The sequence below is a fragment of the Anser brachyrhynchus genome, assembly GCF_964034855.1.
Source record: "Anser brachyrhynchus genome assembly, chromosome: 3".
Taxonomy (NCBI): Eukaryota; Metazoa; Chordata; class Aves; order Anseriformes; family Anatidae; genus Anser; species Anser brachyrhynchus.
Genome location: NC_137696.1, coordinates 125561566 through 125587211, shown reverse-complemented (window position 1 = coordinate 125587211; position 25646 = coordinate 125561566). Strand labels below are relative to the sequence as shown.

General features: G+C 50.7%; 1 protein-coding gene and 1 long non-coding RNA gene across 2 annotated transcripts; both read right to left on the bottom strand.

The window, feature by feature from the left end:
- Window positions 1-58: 58 nt before the first annotated feature.
- LOC308191632 lies at window positions 59-5224 on the bottom strand. Its single transcript, XR_013948176.1, has 2 exons — window positions 3571-5224; window positions 59-3230 (listed from the first exon to the last, which is right to left on the bottom strand). It is a non-coding gene; the product is annotated as an uncharacterized lncRNA (long non-coding RNA).
- A 2246-nt stretch (window positions 5225-7470) lies between these two features.
- LOC308191615 (interferon-induced very large GTPase 1-like) lies at window positions 7471-22684 on the bottom strand. The gene is given in 3 exon segments (XM_080584180.1): window positions 7471-15275; window positions 15277-15839; window positions 21804-22684. Coding segments are annotated over 2 exon segments (7314 nt in total). The 5' UTR covers window positions 15838-15839; window positions 21804-22684; the 3' UTR covers window positions 7471-8522.
- Between the last annotated feature and the right edge of the window lie 2962 nt (window positions 22685-25646).

Here is a 25646-nt window from a genome sequence, read left to right as displayed (position 1 = left end):
TTAATACACTTAAACTAATTTTCATTAGGGGAAAAAAAAAAAAACAAACACAAGACGGGTGAAATTATGGCTTTTAAAAGCAGCTGGGTGCCTTCAGCAATGGAGCAAAGTGCGGTGTATGTTTTATTGCTCGCTGTTCTGAACGAGCTATGGGCATCACGAGCGCAGGCTGGTGCTTCGCTGCAGTCCGGATGAAACCCACGTGTTTGATCTCAAGGAGTAAGCAGCGGCACTGGGGCCCAGCGGGTTTTTGCATAGAAATGCTACATAAATAAAGCCTCCAGTCCGAGGGCAGCAGACCCCAGCAGAAGACACTGCCAATATAGTGGCACGTGTTAAAGATAATGATGTGAATGCCCAGAGTGGGAATCAGTGCTCCTGCTGGCGGCGGGGGTGCCGCTGGGGCAGGAACTCCTTGTGCTGGTGGCTCCTTTCTGCTCCCACCCTCAGGTGGGAGAAAGCTCCGTCTGCTCCAGGCCTTACGAAGCGCGATGCTTCCAGTGAGCGTGCTCCTGCCCCAGCAAACCCTCGCCACATGCACATTTTCCCCTGCCCCGCAGACACGTTTCTTCCCAGTTCCCTGTCTCGAACATCTTTGCCATCGTGGACCTGCTTGTTACAACCCCAAGGTCTCGCCTGGGGAGCAGTGGCTGGCATAATATTCATCCCTGGAGGCGTGAGGTTGAGCCTGCTTTTCGGGTGTGCGTTGCTTTGCAGTGCAGTCTGCCCTTTCAGCAGCCGGTCCCCTGCCATCCTGCGACAGCCCCTGCCCTCCCAGCCCCATGCGTGGTGTTTGCAGCCCCTTACCACCGGTCAGTGCCACCACCACAGCTCCCATCTTCTCTTGAGCATTCAGGGGGTGTTCCCTGGAGACTTCCCTCCACGGTGACAATTCACCATTTGTTCTTTCTCCGTTCTCAGTAACTGCTTTTCCATGTTAGTACTCTTATCCCAGCCTTAACTTTCTAAGCCATTGTGGTGAGGGACCCCGTTGGGGCTGTTCTGGACATCCAGGCAGATGACACCCTCTGTGTCTCTCCTGTCCTGTTGCCCCTGCTCCTTCAGAACCTGGATTTCTCATACTTCAGCACATCTCCTGGTGTGCCCCAGCTGCTGCCCATCCCTGCCTTTGCCTCTCCTGCCTTCATGCTGGTAACCTCCTGCAGCACCACAGGCTCCAGAGGGATGCACAAGAGGATGCTCGCTGGAGGCTTCCTCTTCTCGGCTGCTGTATGACCTCCTTCAGAAGGTCCCTCCATGTGTCACTCATGGTCTGGCTGCTTCCCTTTCCACACTTGAATGGAACATAGTTATTTTTCATGGTGGTCTCCTTTTCCTCAGCCCCCATCAAGCGCCATGGGGTGATTTCCTAGTTACGGGATCAGAGCCTGGGGCTGTTGATTTGGGATGTCCTGGGCATCATGGAAGTCTGTCCGTCTGTTCCTGTCCTGGGAGCCTGGGACATCAGCACTGAGCTGAGCTGCTGTCCTGCTCCTGCCCCTTGGAGCTGCTCAGTCCTGCATCCTCCAAAGGGCAAACAGGTCCAAACTGGGGCTGAGTGGCACCAAACTGGGGAAATGCACCCTGGTAGAGGTGGTAAAACAAACACTGGAAAACGTCTCGAGGGACATCTGTGCCAAGGGATGTCCCCTACCACCCTGCAGGCACTGCCACCCAACACCTTTCCTGTGTCACCAGGCCCGTGGGTGTACGGAAATTGCAGCTGGGTGTTCACAGGAGTCCATGATACACAAGGACACCAAGGCTTTATTCCCTAAACTTCTCTACCTGATTACAGATTACTGTCAACCACCTCTAACAAGAACACCTATGGTTAACTGTGATGGATGCACTCAAGTCCTTGACCAAGCCCGCAGCAGCTTGGCTCGGGCTCCCAGGGAAGAAAGGCCTAGGCCCTGACCAGGCCACGAACTTCCTTGATTCCTGCCTGTTCTTTGGAACCCCCCTGAATCAGGTTGTGTGGTGTGCTTTGATGATCGGCAGCCTGGAAACCAGTTCACAGGATCATAGAATCGTTTAGGTTGGCACAGACCTCCAAGACCATCAGGTCCATCCGCTAACCTAGCACTGCGCAGTCTACCACCACACCACGTCCCTAAGCGCCACATCTACACGTGAATACCTCCAGGGATGGTGAGCCAACCACTTCCCGGGGCAGCCTCTTCCAATGCCTCGCAACCCTTTAGTGAACAAGTTTTTCCAAATATCCAACCTAAATGTCCCCTGGTGCAACTTGAGGCCATTTCATCACCATGTGATTAACAAGCGAATAGCAGGAGGTTCTTCCAAGACTAATTTATCAGGGAGTAAAAGACGTTGTGGGTACAGGGAGTGTTGTGCTTGCCTTTCCCATTTTTCATAGTCTGACTACAAGTCAACCGCTTTATTCCATAAATATGTCTGAGCGAGATTTTTGGGGCTTTCCCTGCACAGCAGCGGGCTGCATGGCGGCGGCCACCCCATGATCAGGGACATCTCCCCAGGACACTGCTGGAGGCTGAGAGGCCCCTTACCAGCTGCAGATCTTCAGTCAGAGACCAACATCACACATACATACCAAAGGGTGTTAAGACCTTGCAGGGGGAGGCACTGGGGGGGCTCTGAGAGCCCTGCCAGCCCAAACCGCTCCGGGATTCTGTGATTTTTATCAACAGTCGCAGCACCAAAAGTATGGCAGCAAATATACACACTCCCCGGTGATAGGACGAGAGGGAATGGGCTAAAGTTGTGCCAGGGGAGGTTTAGGTTGGATATTAGGAAAACCTTCTTTAACGAAAGGGTTGTTAGGCATTGCAATGGGCTGCCCAGGGAAGTGGCTGAGTCACCACCCCTGGAGGTCTTTAAAAGACGTTTAGATTTAGAGCTCAGTGATATGGTTCAGTGGAGGACTTGTTGGTGTTAGGTCAGAGGTTGGACTGGGTGATCTTGGAGGTCTCTTCCAACCTAAGAGATTCTGTGATTCTGTGATTCTGTGATCCTGTGATATATTAATACTGTTGGTTATTAAAAACTTGTCACTAGTAAAGAAGCAAATATATTTATGATTGATTACTTCCATTCAGAAGCCTGACATCAGGAGGGCTGATCCTGGCCCCGGCCCAACGGGGCCCAGCACGACAAGGACAAAGCCCCGCGCCGAGGTCGATCAGCTTCCCAGGGCTCGGGGTCAGCCGAGCTTCCTCAGCCAGGCTGGGTTTCTGTCGGGAACCCTGCAGGAAAAGGCAAAGTTTGTGCAGCACAAGAAGGGCTCAGGAAGAGGCTTTTTGGGGCGGAGAACGAGTCCTCTGTGCTGCAGAGATACAAGAGGATGTGGGACCCCACACCCGAGCACCGGCGGGCGCTGCTCTGTTGGGTGCTCTGCCTGCATGGCCGGGCAGTGGGGCTGCGTCTTCTGCTTTCCCCACATCGCTCTCCGGTTCTTCCAGCTGAAACAGCCAACAGCAGCCGCCAATTCCTACTTTTCTCAGGATGTTTTTCTCTCTTTGCAGACTATCTTTCACCTTCCCATATGAGCTGCTGTTACAGTCCCTCGTTTCTGCCCTGACTTACCTCTGGATGCCTGGTTCTCGAGCACGCAGCAGTGCTTCCAGGTGCCCGCTGTGCTTCCCAAGGATGCTCCTGGCTCCCAAGCCAGACTCAGAGAAGGTCATAAAGCACCTTCTTGGTACAGAGAAGATCAGAAAGCACCGTGAGGATCACAGCATGGTGGTAAAAACTGTGCCTGTGCAAATCCTTGATAAGTGGGTGCAAACGGCAGGTTGGGGTTCTTCCAGCGTGGGCCGAGCTCAGTGACACCTGCGTCCCCGTTTGTGTGCTTCTGCCGGGCGTTGCTCTGGGGATCCCTCATTGGCAAGGTAAGGAAAATAAATTTACTCTTTGTGTTTCAGCCGTGGGTCTGTTGTTTTTTCTGCTGCCTGCCTGTGCTGGCCCACACCCCGACCTAATGGGATGCAAACGTAAAATCATACGGAATCCTGCCCAGGGACTGCTGCCTTTGCTCTGTCCTCCCCCAAAATGCTGCCCCTGGTGTGAGCAAGGAGGAGGCTCCGCAGGCAGCTCTCTGCAAGGGTGCTGCAGCTTTGCTCCCCAGCTTGTGCACCTTGAAGAAGTGGATTCTCTACCCTGTTGTTTTTCTCTTCCTCCAATTTTCTCTGTTCCATGCAGAGCCCTTCTTGGCAAACAAGAAGTCCTCCAGCCTTCATGGTCATTAGCTGCCTCCTGACACCTCCCCAGCGACCCAGCTGCTGTTCCATGATACTCCTGTGTGCATCAGCTCATCCTAACATCACCTCTTGCAAACCCCTCTCAGTCCTCACCAGGCTTTCTCCAGCTTGTTTCCATCACCGGGGAACGCAGCTCCTGTAGCTGGAGCCATGCCAGTGCTGAGCGGAGCAGGACAGCCCTCTGCTAAGGGCATCATCCCACCATGTCCACCTGAAAATTAGAGGTTTTACCCTTCTGGAGTATTCATGAAATTTCATATTCATGAAATTCATGAATTTCATATTCATGAAATACTAAATGAAGTGGAGGAAGGTATGAACTCTGTCCCTACCACTGCAAATTACAGTTTTAATAAAGATTACAGAATAGATTTATCACTGTACCTGTGCAGAATGGCAGCAGAAAGGTTTAAAGACATGCATGCAGCATTCAGGAAAGCAAACGATCCAGCCGTCTACCTGGAGAGCAAGAGAGAAGACTTCTTTAAATGTTTCCAGATTTCCTGCCAGGGAGCCTCTTGAATCACAGTGTTTTCAGTGAGATGTCAGGGCGTGTAGAAGGAGAGTGTCTGCTGCTTTCGTGGGATCTGGCCAAAGGAATAACGTAGAAGAATGTACAGAGACAATACTGGACATGTGGTAAGGGAGGTCATGCTAAGAAAAATGCTGCTCTGTGGCAGTAATTGGTAAAGATATGTGGAGTGTGAGAAGTATTCTTTTTCTGTGTTGGGAAGTTATGGATACAGCAGGAGACAAACACACTGTTTAATTCCTGACCAATTTATGAAATATATATATACATACAGAATCTTTCATAAGTACAGTATTAATAAGTATAACCTATTATTGGCATAGTCTTGTATAAATATAACCTACCATAACTATATTTGCTGTTATATTATAGCTAAATTTGTAATCCATAAGTATTTTCACTACCATAGTATTATTGATAAGTTAGTGTATCCTATAATGCTGGTATATATTTGCTGCTATATTAATGATTTTTACTACATCTAATGACCTTCCTTCTGCTTCTAATTGCTGTAGCTATTAATTAGTGCCATTTCCTCAATATTTATTACATAGATTTTTACTTCCTGGTAATATCTGTAATAGCCTATTTTATATGCATATATTAGCTTTATTGATTATAATATAATTGCTAGGGGTGATTTGCAGTAATCTATAATAAACACTTTTTTTAGAAAATAGAGCCTTTGTGTTGTTCTGTGTGATGGAATCCCATGAACTCACAGCTGTGATCTCCATGCACCCACAGGCTGGGCAGGATGCACGCCCTTTAGCTTGTGACACCTGGTCAAAACCAGCACAGTCCCCAAAACCAGCTGCTGAGGGAGAGGTGTGTGTGGAGCGAGTGCAGGGCTTAGCACCAGCATCTGGGTGGGGAGGCCACGTTCACAGCTTCAGGCCTTGGTGCTGACTCGTGGGCTCCAGTGGCTGGGCAGGACCATGCTGGGGAGTACTGGTCTGCACTGGGCTCCAGCAGCTGGGCAGGAGGGTCCTGGGTTGGAATATGTGTATGTGCCCACAGCATCCCTGAACAGCCTGGACAACACATAAACTGCTGTGAGGTGGACAGCAGTTTTTTTGCTGAAGAGTTTCCACAACACCAAGGGGAACTGGGCACCATATGGGGAGAGCTGGACCCTGATGTGGGTGAGTTGAGGGAGCTGGACCCCCTTTGGGGGGAGCAGAGGGGTCTTGGCCTGGCTTTGGGGGAGCTGCAGAGAACTGGGCTCCATTTTGAGGCGCTGGGGGAGTTGGGCTCCATTTTGGGGGAGCTGAGGGAGCTGGGCCACATCAGAAAGGCTAAGGCTCAGTATGAGCTCAATCTGGCACCTGTGGTGAAAGACAACAAAAAATGTTTTTACAACGATATTAACAGTAAGAGCAGGACCAAGGAGGATCTCCATCTTTTACTGGAACATGACTACTGAGGATAAGCAGAAGGCTGAGATTCTCAATGCCTTCTTTACATCTGTCCTCAACAGTCAGACCAGTTATCCTCAGGATCTCAGCCTCCTGACCTGGAAGTCTGGGACGGGGAGCAGAATAACCCCCCCCACAGTTCAGGTGGAAACAGTTACAGACTTGTTGCTCCACCTGGACTGTCACGAATTCATGGGTCCAGATGGGATCCACCCGAGGATACTGAGGAAGCTGGCAGATGAGATTGCTGAGCCACTTTCCGTCATCTACCAGCGGTCCTGGTCAACTGGAGAGGTTGCAGATGACTGGAGACTTGCAAATGTGACACCCATCGATAAGAAGGGAATGGGCTCAAGTTGTGCCAGGGGAGGTTCACGTTGGAAATGAGGAGACATTTCTGCTCAGAAAGAGCAGCCAGCCATTGGAACGGGTTTCCCAGGGAGGTGGTGGCGTCACCGTCCCTGGGGGTGCTCAAGGAGAGGTTGGACGTGGTGCTTGGGGACATGGTTTGGTGGGTGACATTGGTGGTAGGGGGATGGTTGGACCAGACTGAAGGGATGCATGACACCGACTCCTGATGGCTCTAGAACAGGAGACGTTTATTGCCCTTTTCCACTACTACATATACTTTCCCTGTAGCCCCACGCACTGTCCACGCGCCCGAATCTGTCATACAATTGGTTAGAGACCCTCAGACGCGCGCCTCGAGCCAGCCAGCAATTGGCCACTGCCCAAAGCACATCTGTAGCCAATTTACTTTATCTTGACCTTGCTTAGTTTTTATTTCTACTGTTTGGTTCCTCATTGTCTCTAATTCAGGGACATGTGAAACAGTGCAAAGCCACCTGCGAATTCTTTTCCCACACCAGATGATTTTGGAGTGCTTTTCCAACCTTAATGATTCTAGGATTCTACAGGAAAGCTGGGGAGGGACTCTTTATCAGGGAGCATAGAAATAGGACAAGGGGTAATGGCTTTAAACTAAAAGAGGGGAGATTTAGATTAGAAATTATGAAGAAAATCTTTAATATGACAGCAATGAGGCACTGGCACAGGTTTCCTAGAGATGCTGTGGATGCCCCATCCCTGGAGGTGTTCAAGGCCAGGCTGGATGGGGCTTTGAGCAACCTGATCTAGTGGGAGGTGGCCCTGACCATGGCAGGGGGGTTGGAACGAGATGACCTTCAAAGTCCCTTCTAACCCAAACCGTTCTGATTTTCTGATTCTATGAGAATTGTGGCTCACCTGGAAATAAAGCATGCAGAGACCAGTCCAGTCCAACTCAAACAGTTTATTAGCAAAGACTACAAAGAATTTTAATGAATCACCACTTTTGCCAGCTCTCCAGGAGACTCTGGTCATTGGCTTTCCAGCAGGATTGCAGAAGAACTGCACAGTAAAAACCCCCTCCCACTGCACTGGTGCAGGCAGAGCCACTTACATGTTCTCCAGACCATTTTTGTTCAGTTGCCACCTGCCTGTCTTGACAGCACAAACACTGAGATCATGCACTGCTGACAGCTGCTGAGGAAGCTGCAAAGCTGTCTAATTCTCTACATTGGTTATAAAAGACTTTTACCCAACACAGATGTGCTTGGCAAAAGCAGTTGGGGTGGCTAGGAGCTGAAGGGAAGTTTGCCAGGCCCAGACCCATGAGTAAGAATGGCTCATGGAAGTGTGGGCACATCTTAACCTAGGACATATACCTAATAACCACAGAGTTAAAATCACTGTCTAAATCCACATAGGCTGCTGCGTTACCTGCTTTAACATCATCAGAAAGAGAACAGCACCTGAGTACTGTGTTTATGAATGTATAAAACAATCCCTGCCCCCCAAAAAACAAAATAGCAGAGTTTCCCACAAGTATTCACCTGCACACAGACCCCGCTGTCCTTTCTGTAAGCATGACAAGTATTTGCTGCAGGGAAACTGCTCCTTTGCCAGTGTCATTTCTTTTCTCATAGCAGCTGATAAAATTGGTACTTTGTAATGCTGCCTTTGCTCTTCATCTGGCACTTGGTCTTAATCTTGGTGGTATGACTGCTTGCTGCAGGAATATTTTTCTAGTTTGCTTTGAGACAAAGCTGATGTAAATATTTATGGCAAGAAAGGAAGAGGACTTTGACTTTATCACAAAGCAAGGGAATCACTGAGCAGCAGCATGAGAAGCGTTCCTTATTTCACCCAACTTTGCAAGCAATTACATTTAGTTTTCTTGACATGGTTTAAGGTCATAATCATTACAACAATATTTTGTGGTTAGCCTCATATTATGTTCTTCTAAAATGCAAAGCAGTTGCAGCTTTTCCTTCATACCAACTTAGCCTAATATTTCTCCAGTTCAGCGAGTGCATTCTGCTTTGTAACTGTCTGCCACGAAGCAGGGATTTCTCCTCTGCCATGAAATTTCCCATTGTAGTGTTGTTCTAGCTGTGTCCTGAAATAAGACACAAACCATTTCCAGTATGCTTGCATGGACGGATCAGGAGGAATGTTCCAAGTGGAATAGGGATGTCCTGCGTCCCGATATCTCTTGTATTGGAACCGTCCGTATTTGCCAATCCTGAAGTAGATATCACTTGAAACACAGCTAGAACAAATATCAATGACTAGGTTGTCTGTTTTATGCCATCTGTATCCTGTCAAAACTTGTGGACGATGGAAGACAACCCGGTGGTCTCCGTCATGGTTTGGCATAGTGTTAGTGCAAACAGCCCCACAAAATGGACACATACTCTGGCACCCTGCAAACTGCTCAGCCAGTATTGTGTGAGGCTGCCTTTCAAATGAGCTCATATCAGCATTAGCAAACTCTTTCCTGAGATCATCAATCAGGGGAGACAGTGCTTCTGTCATGGCGTTATTCAGGAACTCTATGTCTGTAATCTCCTGATGTTCAATGCCCTTCAGGTCACTTCTGGGCAAGTTTAGCACGTCTCCAAGTGCTCTGCAGAATTCATCCAGCCAAAGAGAGATTTTATCGTTTCTGTCTTTTCTGTCTTTGACAACTCTGGTTGATGCAAAAACAGCTGACTGAATGTTTTCATAGTAACGAGTAAGGGATTCTATTAAAAACATCTCTAGCCTTCTGTTCTCACCTAAACAGTATGTCTCAACTTTTGTCTGAATGTAATTTTTTAAAAAGTCTCCTGGAAAATTAAGGTAATGCATGAATTTTTCAAATTTTTCTTCTTCTGCTAGGTATTTCAGCATGCAAGTTTCCAGAGTGGATCTATTGCCCCTGAAATCTGGTATTTTAACCTTCATGTCTCGAGCTACGTCAAGAGCTGTCTTCTCATAGATGGCGTGTCGAAGAGCTGGGGCAATCTTGCTGCACAGGAAATCAGCAAATGTTGTGATACAAGAGGCTCCTTGGCAGGAAATCTGGAAACTTTTAAAGAAGTCTTCTCTCTTGCTCTCCAGGTAGACAGCTGGATCGTTTGCTTTCCTGAATGCTGCATGCATGTCTTTAAACCTTTCTGCTGCCATTCTGCACAGGTACAGTGATAAATCTATTCTGTAATCTTTATTAAAACTATATTTTGCAGTGGTAGGGACAGAGTTCATACCTTCCTCCACTTCATTTAGTATTTCATGAATAAAAGTTCGACTGTAATCCATTTTGTCCTTTTCCTTCTTCTCAATGTTTGCCTTCACACGCGTTTTGATGCTATCTGTAATGCGGTGCATGCTGCTAATATTGGCATTGTCAAAACTCTTAGGAATGATGCCCAGGCGTTTTTTCTTAGACACGTGTTTCTCTATGTCAAGAGAAAATGAGATCTTTTGGTAAAGCTTCATGATTTGTTCAGCTGCATTAGGCTCCCTAAAGTGATCTAGAAGGACATTTTCTATGTCCACATCGATGTCCACCTGTTCCAGAGGGGGAGCAGCAGAGGAGACTTCAGTAACCCAGTGCATCCAGAGAGAATTGAAGTGGTTTCTCAGTTCACTTTCACTTAATTCCTGGCCTTTTAGAGATAGGGCCAACTCTCTGCTCGTTTTCAGGAGCTCCTTTTCATACTCGGACTTCCTCTCATCCAGTTTACTCTGGCTCTTCTTTAGTTCTATAAGTTTCTCACACTTCCTTATTGTTTCAACAAGAAGGGACTCTCTCAGCTCTTTCAGCTTCAGTTCCGTGCTGCTTCTCCACTGGATCAGTATTTCACAGTCTCTGTCTTCACTAAAGAACGTTTCCATGTTCTTGGTGATGGCATCATTTGTCTCTTGCACCAGTTTTTGAAGGTTTTCCATGGTGACCTTCCCCAACTCCCCATTCCGAATCTTATTTTCCAGTTTCATTTGCACGTCTAAGATGTGACTTCTCAGCTGCCAGGTCCACTGACTAAATGCGGTTTCCAGTTTCTTGTATGCAGCAATCTCCACTGAATTCTTGAAACTGAAAATGAAGTTTTCGTTCAGCAAGGCATTCCACAGGTCACTAATACGAACTTTCAAGCTGGAGAGCCTCAAAAAGCTGCCCTGCGATTCCTTCTTGGCAGCTTGGAGAATTCTGCTCTTTAATTCCTGGACGTTCTGGCTGTAGGTGGGGTTGGGCGGTGCCATCGGTGGGTTTCCTTCCCACAGGTGAGCAAAGTAATGAATGTGGGTGTTCACGTCAAAGCGGATGACGTCGCTGAAGCAGGTGACGTCACAGAATTCCTGCTGGGCCGCTGTCACGGTCATTTCATCCAGCTTTTCCTGCAGACGTCTTTGTCCTTCCATGTTCTGTTCCTTTGCCGTTATTTCGCCTACGTTTTGGTGCACAAACAGGCAGCTTGGGGAAAGATTTACTTGCTTCATCCTCAGGAAAGCCTGCACAGCAATCTGAAGGACGTCTTGCATTTCTGAAGGATTTTCTCCAAAGATGTTGATCAGAGTCATGTTGCCGATGCCAATGACAAAAGTGGCCAGCTCGTTGTCATGGTTAAGTGACTGCTTATTGGCCATCTCTACGGCACGAAGTCCTTCTGTGTCAACAATGAGCATGTAATCAAAGTTCAAATCCTGTTGGAGCTTCTCGTCCACTTTAAGGAGCTGCATAAACGCTCCCCGGGTGCACCTCCCTGCACTGACGTTAAACTGGAGACCAAACATGGCATTCAGCAGGGTTGACTTCCCTGTGCTCTGGATGCCAAGCACGGAAAGCACGAATACTCGCTTGTCCCCTAGCTTCTCAATTAACCTGTCAAAGATTGCTCCAATCCATTGCAGTGGTACGTAAGAAGCATCACCATCCATCAGCTCAATGGGGTACCCTGAAACCATCAGATCGGCAGCAATTTCAGGTAATTTGCTAACGTATTTTTCTTTGGAGTTTGTTGATTCCAGTGCCTCATAAATCTGCCCTACCTCTCTCAAAATGTGCTCAAGGCCATTGGACGAATCATTAATTTCATGGGAAAAGGCATCTAACTTATTCATCAATTGAGTTTTCAGGTTGCTTTTTTCATTGCTTTTCTTTAATGTCAGGATTTTAGACCATAACTGATGATACTCTCTCTTCAGCTCGTCAAGGCGATCAGAGGACAGGTCATCCATGAAGACCTTCATCCACTGCAGAAAGAATTTCTTGGTATCAACTGGCTGCGAGTGGAGAAAGCCAATGACTGATTTCATCAGCTGATTGAGGGGGAACGCTTTGTCTAGTTGCTTTCTTCTTATTGCAGACTTCTCCGATTCAATTTGGCTCCGATGGTGCTCTATGCTCTTGTTCCCCTTTTCCTGCAAGTGAGTGAGTTCTTTGTCCTTTTTACACCACATGTACCACAGTTTTCCCTGAAGAGGCAGCAGCTGTGATTTGATCTCACACAACTTCTCTTTCTTCAACAGATTCACCAGCGTGAGTGCCGTTTCTTTGGCTGTCACGCATGCTTCTGCATCTTCATCGACTAAGAAGCCACACTGGCGAGCTGTGCCCATACATGCATTGAGGCTAACAAGTGCACCTGAACCTTCCACTAGGTCTCGGATGGTTTTTGTCAGCTCACCCATTAATTCTGCTTCATTTCTGTTCTTGATCCCTATTCTTATGTTTTGGCTAGATCGGCCAGCTGCAATGCTCTCTTTCTCAGTGAAAAGACAAACCAAAGGCCTCTGAGACTGCCATAGATCATGTAAAATTTTCCTGCCTTTCTTGTTGCTCTGATCAGACTCAGAAACAAGAACCACGTTCACGGCAGAGATCTCCTGTAAAAACTGCAGCTGGGGTTCGTGATCCCTCGCATCTCCGTGCAGGTTACAGAAAGCAACAGGGCCGTTAAAGCTGTCGTCATTGCCACCACGAGGAAGGTACCAGGAGATCTCCACAACACCTTTCATCAGGAAGCAGTCTTTGGTGCTGCCTTTGCAATGTCGGTGGAAAAAAGTGTCATGTTTTTGCTTGCTCAGCAGGGCATTCAGGAGCTGAGACTTGGAAGAAGAAGGAGAGCTGCCGATGCGTAGGAAGGACACGATGGGTGTCTCTGCCTGACAAATGAGTTTGTTGTTGTGACTGCTAATCCTCGTCTGCTCTCCCGATCTCACTGACCCTTTCCAGCTCTTCTTGATTTGGCTGAGGGACCAGAGAGGGAACTCTATCTGTGAAGTGCACGGGTTTGGTACCAGGAGGGGCAGTGCAAACTGGCAGAAAGCAAGCTTTGATGAAAGGTATTGTCTCATGAAATCATCAGCACAATGAAAAATTGCCATCTGGAGGTCCATGGGGTGCACATGACTCTCCCTGCTTGCAGATTCACGGTCTCCTTCGTCCAAATCACTGAAAAAGTCATCAAAGGAATCAGAGGGCTCGTGGTCCTCCGCTGAGGTGTTTGGTGCGGGCACGACTCCTGGCTTACTCGCCTCCTTGCAAGTCAGGTACCTCACCCGATAATCCACGGTCAGCAGCCTTTGCAGGAAGTAAAATGGTAGCTCGCTGTCCTTGCTGGGCTGGCTGTCGTGTACAGATGTCTGGTATATTATGTGGAAATCTTCTGTGCCCATTTTTCTTGGATAGTACCTTTCCAGCCCGAGGCGCTTAAGTAAGTTGAGGAACTCTGGGTTTGCAGTGGCTTGACTTGCTTTGGATGAGCTGCTGTCTGATTTGGGTTTGCATTGACTGGGAGGCTGCATGCCTTGAAAAGCATCTTCCATGTCTTTGATTATACTGTCTTTCTTCAGGTTGTCAGATGTGTCCTCCAGTTGCCCACCAATGATGGATTGCAAATGTCTTTCCAGCATCTCCCAGTCCTTGAATGCATTGCACTTTTCGAGGAGAGCTTTCATCTCTGTAGACCATGCATTTTCCATCTTTTCTTTCATGAAAACTAAGCGGTCATTCTTCTGCTCAGGGGTCACCTTCTTATATTCAGGTGTTATGGTGAGGCCCGTCAGCAGCAGGAAGGCCTGAGCTCTGTAAACATCCTGTTCCTTCAGGCTCTGATATTCGTTATGTGCCTTTTGCATTTCCTTTATCATGAAATTAATTTCTGGACACCCAAGGAGGTACTGAAAGGTGCTGCTTTCTACTTGGTATCCCATGCTGGCTGTAACTAGGAGCACTAAGAGTTCTACGTCTTCCTGTGCCGTTTGCTGCAGAAACTGGAGCAAGGAATAAACAGCCAGGCTTACAGTGAAGGTGGCTTTGATCTTTGCTTCATGAATGGTGGATGCAGAAGTTGGCGGTGTGTAGGTCACTTCCTGGATGTACTCCTTCATTTGCAGCAGTGTCTTAGTGAGATCTTCAAGAGTGGAAATACTGGGAGTTTTGGTAGGCGCGTGCTCTGTGTGGAAGACCCATTGCATAATGAAGGAAGCCCCAGGGAAGTCCTCAACAGAATAGATGTGAGGATCCAGCAGGCACTGCAGCAGAGATTTGATGTAGGTGGTGCTTTCTGGAGAAGATTTCTGGCAAAAAGAAACGGTATTCACCAGGAACTTCTGCAACGCTTTGTCTGACAGACATATGTTGATCCAGACACTGTGATTTTTTGTTCTGTTATTCAGACCCTGTTTAAAATCTATCAACATGAGCAGTTTCTTTTCATCCACCGTCACCTCCCAGGTCTTCACGTGCTCCAGGAAAGCTCTGGCCTCTTCCACAGCACTGGCCAGTTCCTCTCCAAAGATCACGCCAACGCTGTGATTCGTTAGAGCTTCGTACACAGCCCTGAGGCTGCTGCTCATTTGATAGGAGGATTTAAAATCGCTGCTGTGGTTGGACAGGATTATGTTCCACACTGGGATCAGCTGAAAGCCCCGGTCGATCACACACCAGGTTGTGTTATTGGCCACAAGCCCGCATTTCCACTCGGGAAGGGAATCCGTCTCTGATGGGCCCCCTGTTTTGGTCACACAGAGCTGAACTGCTGTGTGGGTGCTGCTTCTGTCTCTTCCCTGAAATGATGCCTGTGAGGTGGAGTTTGAAATACCCACCTTCACTCCCCACTTGGTACCGAAGCCACTGAAGCTAGCCCCGATGTAGCCGTCCAGTGCTTCAGATGTTTGTTGCTTCATCTCATCCCATTGCTCTGCTCTGAAACCTTCGGCAGATGCTTTCCACCAGAATATACCCCCAAAGTGGAGGGGTCCCTGGTTCACGTGGGACCCAAACCTGCTGAAGAAGCTGGCACACCTGCTCTTCAGTAGGTGGAACCTCTCTGCCTCCTGGGTGATGCTCAGAAGCCGTTCAATGTCTTGCAGCTCTCGCAGGGCTGCCTCTGAGAGGCGAAGCTGGTCCTTTTGGAAGTAGCAGGAGGCCAGAGGGATGTACTGGTACTTGGTGGTGCAAATGTACGTCTGCTCCGAGCGTGACCGATGGGAGTCCTCTGACTGTGAGGACTTGCTGTAATCTACACCTGTTTCAAGACTGAACCCCCAGAACCCATTTGTGGCAGAAGCGCTGATGCTGAACCCCAGCTGCTCCATGGACTTGGTGAAAGTGGCTTCTGCTGCAGAGGAGGAGAACTCCTTCCTCTCAAGTAGAGACCCTTGCTCTGGACCAGTGAGCGTGAAGCCATCAGGGATCCTGATGAGTTGCTCTCGCTTTGCCAGCACATCCTCCAGGCTGTTGGTTCGGTAAATACCCTGCAGAGCCAGGCCTTCCCGATGCCCGCCTCAGGACCTCCTTGTCAGAGACGTTCTCTCTCTTCCCCATGGACTTCTCCTGCTGCTCCAGTTGCTTCTGGATGCTCACCAGCTCATCCACCAATGCCTTCTCGGGTGGTGCCCAGTACTCCTTGGGAATGTCCATGGCTTGCCATAGTGCCTCCTCTTTCTGTCTTATCATTTCCTTGCTGTGGCTGCGGCTGTTCTGCATTTCTTCCAGCTCCTGTAGGATTGACTTGGCTGCTTCTTGTCTCTGCTTCATCATCTCCAAGCGCTGCTTCTGCAGCTCATCAACAGCTCTTTTGTTGTCTGTGATTCCCAGGAGCTTTCGGAGTGCCTCGGTCTCCCAGGGGTACCGTACTTCGCACTCCAGTTTAAGGTAGTCTTCATATTGCAGATGTTTCAAAGCACCTCTTGACTTAACACCCAATATCTCCGACAGTTTGGGGAGCCAGTATTCTTCATCAAGTCCTTCCTTCTCAAATGCTTCTGCCAGCAATTTCTTAGCAAGGTGTGCCTTTTCCCCAGCATCTGCTCTCTCCTCCTGTGACCCCATGGCTGTGGAAGGGGAAAACAGACTTTGGTTACATCAGGTTAGGGGAGGCCACCACCCCTTAGAAGAGGCCTCTCCATAGTTCCACGGCCTGTAGAGAGGCAATCTCTGGCCCATCAAGTAGCCACTGGAGACTGGATAACCTTAATGAAGCCAACGCTGTCACCATCCACATACCCTTACACTTTTGTCATGCAAAACTACTAACTAAAGGAACAAAGAATGTAAATTTTCTAGGGTGGAAGACATATGACGAGTGGTTGAAGTCACTTGGATTGTTCAGCCTGGAGAAGAGGAGACCGAGGGGAGACCTCATGGTGGCCTCCAACTTCCTCACGAGGGGAGCGGAGGGGCAGGCGCTGCTCTCTTCTCTCTGGTGACCAGCGATAGGACCCAAGGGAATGGCTTTAAGCTGTGCCTGGGGAAGTTCAGGCTGGATCTCAGGAAAAGGTTCTTCACCGAGAGGGTGGTCGGGCACTGGAACAGGCTCCCCAGGGAAGTGGTCACGTCACCGAGCCTGCCAGAGTTTAAGAAGCGTTTGGACAATGCTCTCAGATGCACGATCTGATTTTTATTTATTTTTGGGTGTTTCTCTGAGGACCCAGGAATTGGATTTGATGATCCTTGTGGGTTCCCTCTAACTTGCATATTTTATTATTCTGTGTATCTAGTGGGAGGTGTCCCTGCCCAGGGCAGCTGGTTGGAATTGGATGATCTATAATATCTCTTCCATCCCAACCATTCTAGGATTCTTTAGGACTTTGGGCCTTGGTTTCTTATGGTCAGGCAGATGACCTGGGAATGCACAGACTCTGTGTCTCAGGGGCTGTTTTCAGAGCATGATGCAGGGAGCAGCCGATGCCTGCCCAGGGCCGTGGTGGAAGGGCCCTGGGGGAGCTGCCAGAGGAGCACAAAGCACACTGGGGTGGTGTTGGAGGATGTTGTGGTTTAACCCAGCAGGCAGCTAAGCACCACACGGCTGTTCGCTGGCTCCCCCCACCCCCACAGCAGGATGCCGAAGAGGATTGAAGAAAATAAAAGTTAAAAGGAAAAAAAAATCCAGATCCTCTTAGAAGCTCATCTAAGGCACATGGGAAACTGGGAGGTGGTCGGTGACAGCCAACATGGCTTCAGTAAGAGCAGATCGTGGTGTACTGGATCTGGCTGGGATGTTAACTTTCCCTGCAGCAGCCCACACAGTGCTGTGCTCTGCACTTGTAGCTAAAACAGCAGTGGTATCAGACCAGTGTTGTGTCTGCTGCTGAGCAGTGCTGGCGCAGCATCAGGGCTCTCTCTAACCCTCCTAGGGGGTAGGCAAGTGAGAAAGGAACATCACCAGGGAAGCTGACCTAAACCAACCAAAGGGATATTCCATACCATATCATGTCACACTCAGCAATAAAAGGTGGAAAAAAGAAGAAGAGGGGAGTGGTGGGCTCTCGTTGCAAAAACGTCTGTCCTCCTTCAGGCCACATCCACCTGCTCCAGCGGGGGCTCCTCCACGGGCTGCAGCGTGGAGATCTGCTCCGTGTGGGACCCGTGGGCTGCAGGGGGACAGCCTGCTCCACCAGGGGCCTCTCCACAGGCCGCAGGGGAACTGCTGCTGCGAGCCTGGAGCACCTCCTGCCTCCTGCTGCACTGACCTGGGGGGCTGCAGGGCTGCTTCTCTCACACTTTCTCACCCCCAGCTGCTGTTGCACAACAGTTGTTTTTTTTTCCCCTTTCTTCAATCCGCTCTCGCAGAGGCCCACCCAGCGTTGCTCACTGGATTGGCTCTGGACAGCAGCGGGTTCCTTTGGAGCCATCTGGAGCTGGCTCTGGTCTGACCTGGGGCAGCTGCGGGGCTCTGCAGAGGCCTCCCCTGCAGCCCGCCTGGCACATAAGCCACATAAACCTAATACAAGCCACATAAACCCAATATAAATACATAAACAACCCACATAAACACAATATAAACCCAATACAAGCCCTTAGAATCATAGAATCCTAGAATCATTAAGGTTGGAAAAGCCCTCCAAGATCATCTGGTCCAACCACCCCCCTACCACCATTGTCACCCACTAAACCATGTCCCCAAGCACCACGTCCAACCTCTCCTTGAACACCCCCAGGGACGGTGACTCCACCACCTCCCTGGGCAACCCGTTCCAATGCCTGACTGCTCTTTCTGAGCAGAAATGTCTCCTCATTTCCAACCTGAACCTCCCCTGGCACAACTTGAGGCCATTCCCTCTGGTCCTATCACTGGTTACCTGTGAGAAGAGGCCGACCCCCAGCTCCCCACACCTTCCTTTCAGGTGGTTGTAGAGAACGATAAGAGCCCTTGCCACATAAAGCCAGTACACATGGCCTCAACTGGAGCTTCTGGCAGAAAACCTGAGCAGAAACTTGAGGTTGAACTCTGGAATTACCTGAACACCAGCTTACGTGTGTTGAGGCCCTGCTTCAAGGATGTGGTCAAGCATCACTCATTTGTGGCAATTAGAGAGTAATTTCTTTCCTCTGCACTTCCACACAGCCTTTACTTGTTTTGTTTTGTTGTGTTTTTTTCCCTTTCCCCCTCCCCTTTCCCCTTTCCCTTTTTTTCCCTTTAGTTAAATTGTTTAATTAATAATAATCTTTCCTTAATAATTATTTTTTCCCTTTAATTAAATTATCCTTATCTCAACCCGCGAGTTGTTCTTTCCTTTACTTCTTCCCCTCCTCTTCTAAGGAGGGGGAGTGAGAGAGCGGTTGCGGTGGAGTTCAGCTGCCTAGCACGGTAAAACCACCAAACGTGGCTGACAAATTTGGTGGCCATCTACGACAGGGTTACAGCATTGGTGGATAGGGGAAGAGCAACTCATCTACCTGTACTCGTGCAAAGCATTTGACGTGGTTCCCCACTATAGCCTTGTCTGTACATTGCAGAGACATAGACTTGACGGAGGGACCACTCAGTGGGTAAGGAACTGGCTGGATGGTCACACTGAAAGAGCTGTGGTCAACGGATCAATGTCCAGGTGGAGACCAGTGATGAGTGGTGTTCCTCAGGGGTCAGTATTGGGATCGGGACGGTTTAACATCTTTGTCAGTGACACGGACACTGGGATCAACCGCACCCTCAGCTAGTTTGCTGATGACAATCTGTGTGGTACAGTCCACATGCTGGAGGCAAGGCCTGGGCAGAGAATAGATTGAGAGTAGCCCTGAGGAGAAGGACCTGGAGATGCTGGTTGACAAGAAGCTCAATGTGAACCGGCAATGTGCGCTTGCAGCCCAGAAAGCCATCCGTACCCTGGGCTGCACCAAAAGCAGCGTGGCCAGCAGGACGAGGGCGGGGATTGTCCCCCTCTGCTCTGCTCTCGTGAGATCCCACCTGGAGCCCTGCGCTCACTCAGCTCTGGGGCCCCCAGCACCAGAAGGACAAGGAAGTATTAGAACAAGTCCAGAGGAGGCCACAGAGATGATCCAGGGGCTGGAGCACCTCTCCTGAGGGAGACCAGGGCTCCAACTGAGGGAGCTGGGGTTGTTCAGCCTGGAGAAGAGAAGGCTCTGGGGAGATCTTACAGCGGCCTGCCAGTACCTAAAGGGGGCTGCAGGAGAGCTGGGGAGGGACTCTGTCAGGGAGTGGGGAGATGGAACAAGGGGGAATGAGTTTAAACTACTTAGGGTAGGTTTAGATTATGTATAAGGAGGAAATCTTTCCCTCCGAGGGCAGCGAGGCCTTGGCGCAGGCTGCCCCAAAAAGCTGTGGAAGCCCTGTCCCCGGTGGTGTTCAAGGCCAGGCTGGATGGGGCTTTGGGCAACTTGGGCTGGTGGGAGGTGTCCCGGCCCATGGCAGGAGGGTTGGAACTGGATGAGCTTTAAGGTCCCCATATTGGGTTTACATGGCAAGATTTTGTTAGCAGGGGTCTGCAGGGGTGGCCTCTGTGAGAAGAATCCAGAAGCTGCCCCATGTTAGATAAGGGAGGGCCCTGCAGCCTCCATAGGCCAGTGCAGCAGGAGGCAGGAGGTGCTCCAGGCACGCAGCAGCAGTTCCCCTGCGGCCTGGGGAGAGACCCCTGGTGGAGCAGGCTGTCCCCCTGCAGCCCACGGGTCCCACACGGAGCAGATCTCCACGCTGCAGCCCGTGGAGGAGCCCCCGGTGGAGCAGGTGGATGTGGCCTGGAGGAGCCTGCGGCCCACGGAGAGCCCCCGCAGGAGCAGGCCCCGGGCCGGAGCTGCAGCCCGTGGAGAGGAGCCCACGCAGGAGCAGGGGTCTGGGGGGAGCTGCCGCCCGTGGGGGACCCGTGCTGGAGCAGTTTGCTCCTGGGGGATGGACCCCGTGGTACGGAGCCGTGTGGGAGCAGTTCTTGAAGAGCTGCTGCCTGTGGGCAGCCCCCGCAGGCTCAGTTCGGGAAGGACGGCATCCCGTGGGAGGGACCCCACGGGGAGCAGGGGCAGAGAGGGACCGAGAAGGAATGGCAGAGACAATGTGTCAGGGACTGACCGCAGCCCCCATTCCTGGTTCCTCTGTGCTGCTCGGGGGGAGGAAGTTGTCTTTTTTGTTTGTTTGTTTTGTTTTTGTTTATTTGTTTCTCAGAGCTTTAGCTTGTTAGTTATAGGTAATAAATTTCTCTAATCACACTACGCTGAGTCTGTTTTCCCATTACAATAATCGTTGAGTGATCTCCCTGTCCTTATCTCAATCCGTGAGCCCTTTTCATTGCATTTTCTCCCAGTTTTCCTATGAGGAGGGGGAGCGATAGAGCAGTTGTGGTGGAGCTCAGCTGCCCAGCAGAATAATACCACCACAGTCCCTTCCAATCCAAACCATTCTAGGATACTATGAAGTGCTAAAAACTTGTGGGTTGAGAAGAAGACAGTTTAATAGGAAAAAAAAGGAAGGGATAATGATGGTAATAATAATAATAAACCAATGAATATCCAAAGCAAGTGATACACAGTGCAATTGGTCACCAACCACTGACTGAAGCCTAACCCTTGCTTTAGCAGCGGCCGCCCCCCAGCCCAGCCAACTCCCCTAGATATAATTGCTGAGCAGGATGCCCTCTGGGATGGGACATCCCTTTGGTTCCTTGGGGTCAGCTGTCCTGGTTCTGTCCCCTCCTGGCTCCTTGTGCACCCTGGGCTCCTCGCTGCCAGGGCAGCGTGAGGAGCAGGAAAGTCCTTGGCTCTGTGCAAGCACTGCTCCACAACAACTAACACATCGGTGCTGTCAGCATCATTCTCATCCTAAATCAAAACCACAGCCCATACCAGCTACAAGGAAAAAAATTACTCTATCCCGACCGTGCCTCTGCCTGCTGTGGGTGATGCTGCAGCCCCCAAGGCAGGGAGAGGACCCCTGTGCTGGGTTGGCCCCGGCCAACAAGGAGCACCCAGCAGCAGCTCACCCGCTCCCCACCAACAGAATGGGGAGAGAAGTGGAGACACACAAGCAAGACAAGCTCATGGGTTGAGGTAAAGAGAGTTTAGGAAGGATCAGAAAGCTGCACATAGGAAAGCAACGTAAGGAGTTTGTTCGCTGCTCCCCATTGCCCAGCAGCTGCCCCATGTGAGAGAAAAACCAGCTCCAGCCCAGCTGGGCTTGTGGCTGCACTGGCTCTGCAGGGCTGGCTCCTGCAGCAGCAGCAATCACCGCCCCATCCAGCCCCACCACTGGGCTTCGCACCTCTGCGGGGTATTGGGCTGTCCCGGGGGGCCTCCTGCTTCCCTGCCTGCTGCTGTCCCTGCTCCCAGATCCTCCCTGCCCTCCAGGGCAGCCCTTGCAGCACAGCCCCCCACCTCCTGCAGCAGCCTGACCGGAGGGAGCTGCTCCTCATTCCTGCACCCCCGAGCAGAGCCCATTTCCCCTGTGCGAAAAGCCCTGCTGCCCTCCTGGCATCTCGCAGCCCAGCAGGGGATGGGTGAAACAGCGAGCAGGAGGCCGAGGGGGCTCCGCGTGTGGCCCCTGCCCTGCCCAGCACATGTCAGCAGGGACCCACCTGCCCTCCCTGGTGCTCTGCAGCGCCTGCACAGCCTCAGCCCAGCTCCGGCAGCCTCTCAGCCCAGCTCTGACCCCACTCTTTATAGAGCCCTGAGCCTCTGCACTGGTTGCAGCTTCCTGTTTGCACAGCAGGGAGAGACTTTCTGCTTTCCTGGAAGTCAGGCTGTTATCTGGTGCAGTGCCTGAAAATGAAACTCGGCAGCTGCTGGCTGTGCTGGGGCTGAGCCAGGCTGCTGGGGCAGCTGCACCCCAAGGCACCCCTTCAAGGAAGGGAAGAGGCAGGCAGCTCTAAAGCAGAGCCATCACAAAAATGGGAGGGAGAAGAGACAAAAATCATAGAAGAGTCTGAAACCACCTGAACCCTATCCCTGAGTGAGCTGTGAGATAGCAAAAGGATTTCAGCTGTCACCCAGGTGAGCACATTCTCACCTGGCTGCTCTGATGCTGGGATACTGGGGCTGGTAGCTAGGAATCAGAAGGCAGCTGGAATCCCTCTCTAGGAAAAGGGTCCTTGCAAAGTGATTGGGAAAGGGCACAAGTCCTCAGCATCTGGAGATGTCCCATGTCAGGCGTGAAGGAAAGGTATCCATCCCTTCAAGGAAGGTACTGTGCATCAGCCAGGCAAGTCAAGCACCGTGGAGAAAGGTCTCCAGTACCTGAGGGAATTAGCTGTGCTCAGGATGGTTTATAGTGATCTGGATGATGACCAGGCACCCAAAGATCCAGATGAAATCTGTTCCACGTGGTGGAAGTTTATACAGAGCGCCACTGTCATATGCCAGCATGCTGGCAGAGATGAAGTGGAGTGATGGGATGGGACCAACAGTGGATTTGGTGTCCGGCTAACTCCAGAATTATGAAGACAGTGGACTATTGGCATGCAGGCCCCAGTTTACTTTCCCTTGCAGGGGCATCCAGTCCACCTGGAATCGACTGCCCCAGGGGTGGAAAGGCAGCCCTACTGCTTGCCGTGGACTGATCCAGGCTGCACTGGAACAGGGGGAAGCTCCTGGACACCTGCAATACCTTAATGCCATCACTGCGTGGGGTAACACAGCAGAGGAATTGTTTGAGAAAGGGAAGAAAATAATCCAAATTCTTCTGAAAGCTGGTTCTGCTGTAAAGCAAAGCAAGGCCAAAGGATTCACACAAGAGATCCAGTTCTTGTGAGTAAAATGGCAGGATGGATGTGATCAATTCAATAACAGCTATGTCCCCACCAACTAACAAGGGAGAAATACAAACTTTCCTAGGTCTTGTGGGACTCTGGAGAATGCATGTTCCAGGCTACAGTCAGTTTGTGACTCTGTATTAAGTGACTCGCAAGAGGGCCTATGTTGAGTGCAGCCCTGAGCATCAACAAGCCTTTGAACTGACTAAAGAGGAAACAGCTCGTGCAGCAGCTCTTGGGGCTGTCTGTAGGGCCAGCTATGCAAAACACGCTTTACACCGCACCTAGCGAGCACGGTGTGGTGGTTCTACCCTGCAGGGCTGCTGAGCTCCACCACAGCCGCTCTCTCACTCCCTCTCTTCAAAGGAAAAACGGGCAAAAATATGATGGAAAGGACTCAAGGGTTGAGATAAGGACAGGGAGATCGCTCAATAATTATTGTCACGGGCAAAACAATCTCAGCACAGGGAGATAAATATAATTTATTGCCCTAGCAGACTGGAGCACTGAGAAACTAAAAGCAAACTACAGACACCTTCCTCCCACCCACCCTCTTCTATCTTCTCCCCCACAAGCAGCGCAGGGAAACGGGGAACGGGGGCTGTGGTCAGTCCCTGACACTTCGTCTCTGCCACTCCTCCACCGCTCCTTCTCGGTCCCTCTCTGCCCCTGCTCCCCGTGGGGTCCCTCCCACGGGATGCCGTCCTTCCCGAATTGAGCCGGTGGGGGCTGCCCACAGGCAGCAGCTCTTCAGGAACTGCTCCCACACGGCTCCGTCCCACGGGGTCCATCCCCCAGGAGCAAACTGCTCCAGCACGGGTCCCCCACGGGCGGCAGCTCCCCCCAGGCCCCCTGCTCCTGCGTGGGCTCCTCTCCACGGGCTGCAGCTCCGGCCCGGGGCCTGCTCCTGCGGGGGCTCTCCATGGGCCGCAGCCTCCTCCAGGCCACATCCACCTGCTCCACCGGGGGCTCCTCCACGGGCTGCAGCGTGGAGATCTGCTCCGTGTGGGACCCATGGGCTGCAGGGGGACAGCCTGCTCCACCAGGGGCCTCTCCACAGGCCGCAGGGGAACTGCTGCTGCGTTCCTGGAGCACCTCCTGCCTCCCGCTGCACTCACCTGGGGGCTGCAGGGCTGGTTCTCTCACACTTTCTCACCCCCAGCTGCTGTTGCACAACAGTTGTTTTTTTTTCCCCGTTCTTCAATTCGCTCTCGCAGAGGCCCACCCAGCGCTGCTCACTGGATTGGCTCTGGACAGCAGCAGGTTCCTTTGGAGCCATCTGGAGCTGGCTCTGGTCTGACCTGGGGCAGCTGCGGGGCTCTGCAGAGGCCTCCCCTGCAGCCTGCCCGGCACATAAGCCACATAAACCTAATACAAGCCACATAAACCCAATATAAATACATAAACAACCCACATAAACACAATATAAACCCAATACAAGCCCTTAGAATCATAGAATCCTAGAATCATTAAGGTTGGAAAAGCCCTCCAAGATCACCTGGTCCAACCACCCCCCTACCACCAATGTCACCCACTAAACCATGTCCCCAAGCACCACGTCCAACCTCACCTTGAACACCCCCAGGGACGGTGACGCCACCACCTCCCTGGGCAACCCGTCCCAGTGCCTGACTGCTCTTCCTGAGCAGAAATGTCTCCTCATTTCCAACCTGAACCTCCCCTGGCACAACTCGAGGCCATTCCCTCTAGTCCTATCACTGGTTACCTGTGAGAAGAGGCCGACCCCCAGCTCCCCACAGCTTCCTTTCAGGTGGTTGTAGAGAACGATAAGAGCCCTTGCCACATAAAGCCAGTACACATGGCCTCAACTGGAGCTTCTGGCAGAAAACCTGAGCAGAAACTTGAGGTTGACCTCTGGAATTCTGGAGCCAGGGGTATCAAGGATCAGAAGCCCACTACATCCCAACTGGAAAGGAGACATTAACATTGTATTTGGGGTTTGAGCCACTTCAGAAGTTGTTGGTGCAGAAGCACAGCTCCTCTTGGCACCACGACTGCCTGTACTACATTTGATGTTTAAAGGGAGAATCCCTGCTATGCATCACACAACTGATGCTACATGGAGTAAGTGAGTAGCGCTAATTACACAGTGGGCTTGAATGGGGAAACCCTGCTGCCCAGGTGTCCTGGAAGAGATTATGGACTGGCCAGGAGGCAGAGATTTTGTAGTATCACCTGAGGAGGTAACTCATGCCCAAGACACCACCATATAATGAAGCAACAGAAAATGAGAAGCATTATGTTTTGTTCACTGATGGATCCTGTTGTATTGCAGGAAACCATCGAAGTGGAAAGCTGCTGTTTGCAGTCCTACATGACAAGTCGTGGAAGCCACTGAAGGGGAAGGCAAGTCGAGTCAGTTTGCGGAGGTGAAAGGCATTCAAATGGCCCTAAAAAGTGCTGAAAGAGACAAGTGACCAGTATTCTGTCTTTATACTGGCTCATGGATGGTGGCAAATGGCCTCAGGGGTGAGGGTGGGGTGGTCACAGCAATAGAAGCAGAGCAACTGGCACTGCAGAGGTAAACCCATCTGGGCTTCTGCACTGTGGCAAGACATTGCTACCCGAGTGGAAAACATGAGTGTAAAAGTACAGCATGTAGAGGCTTACATGCCCAAGTGTTGTGCCACCAAAGAACATCAGAATAAC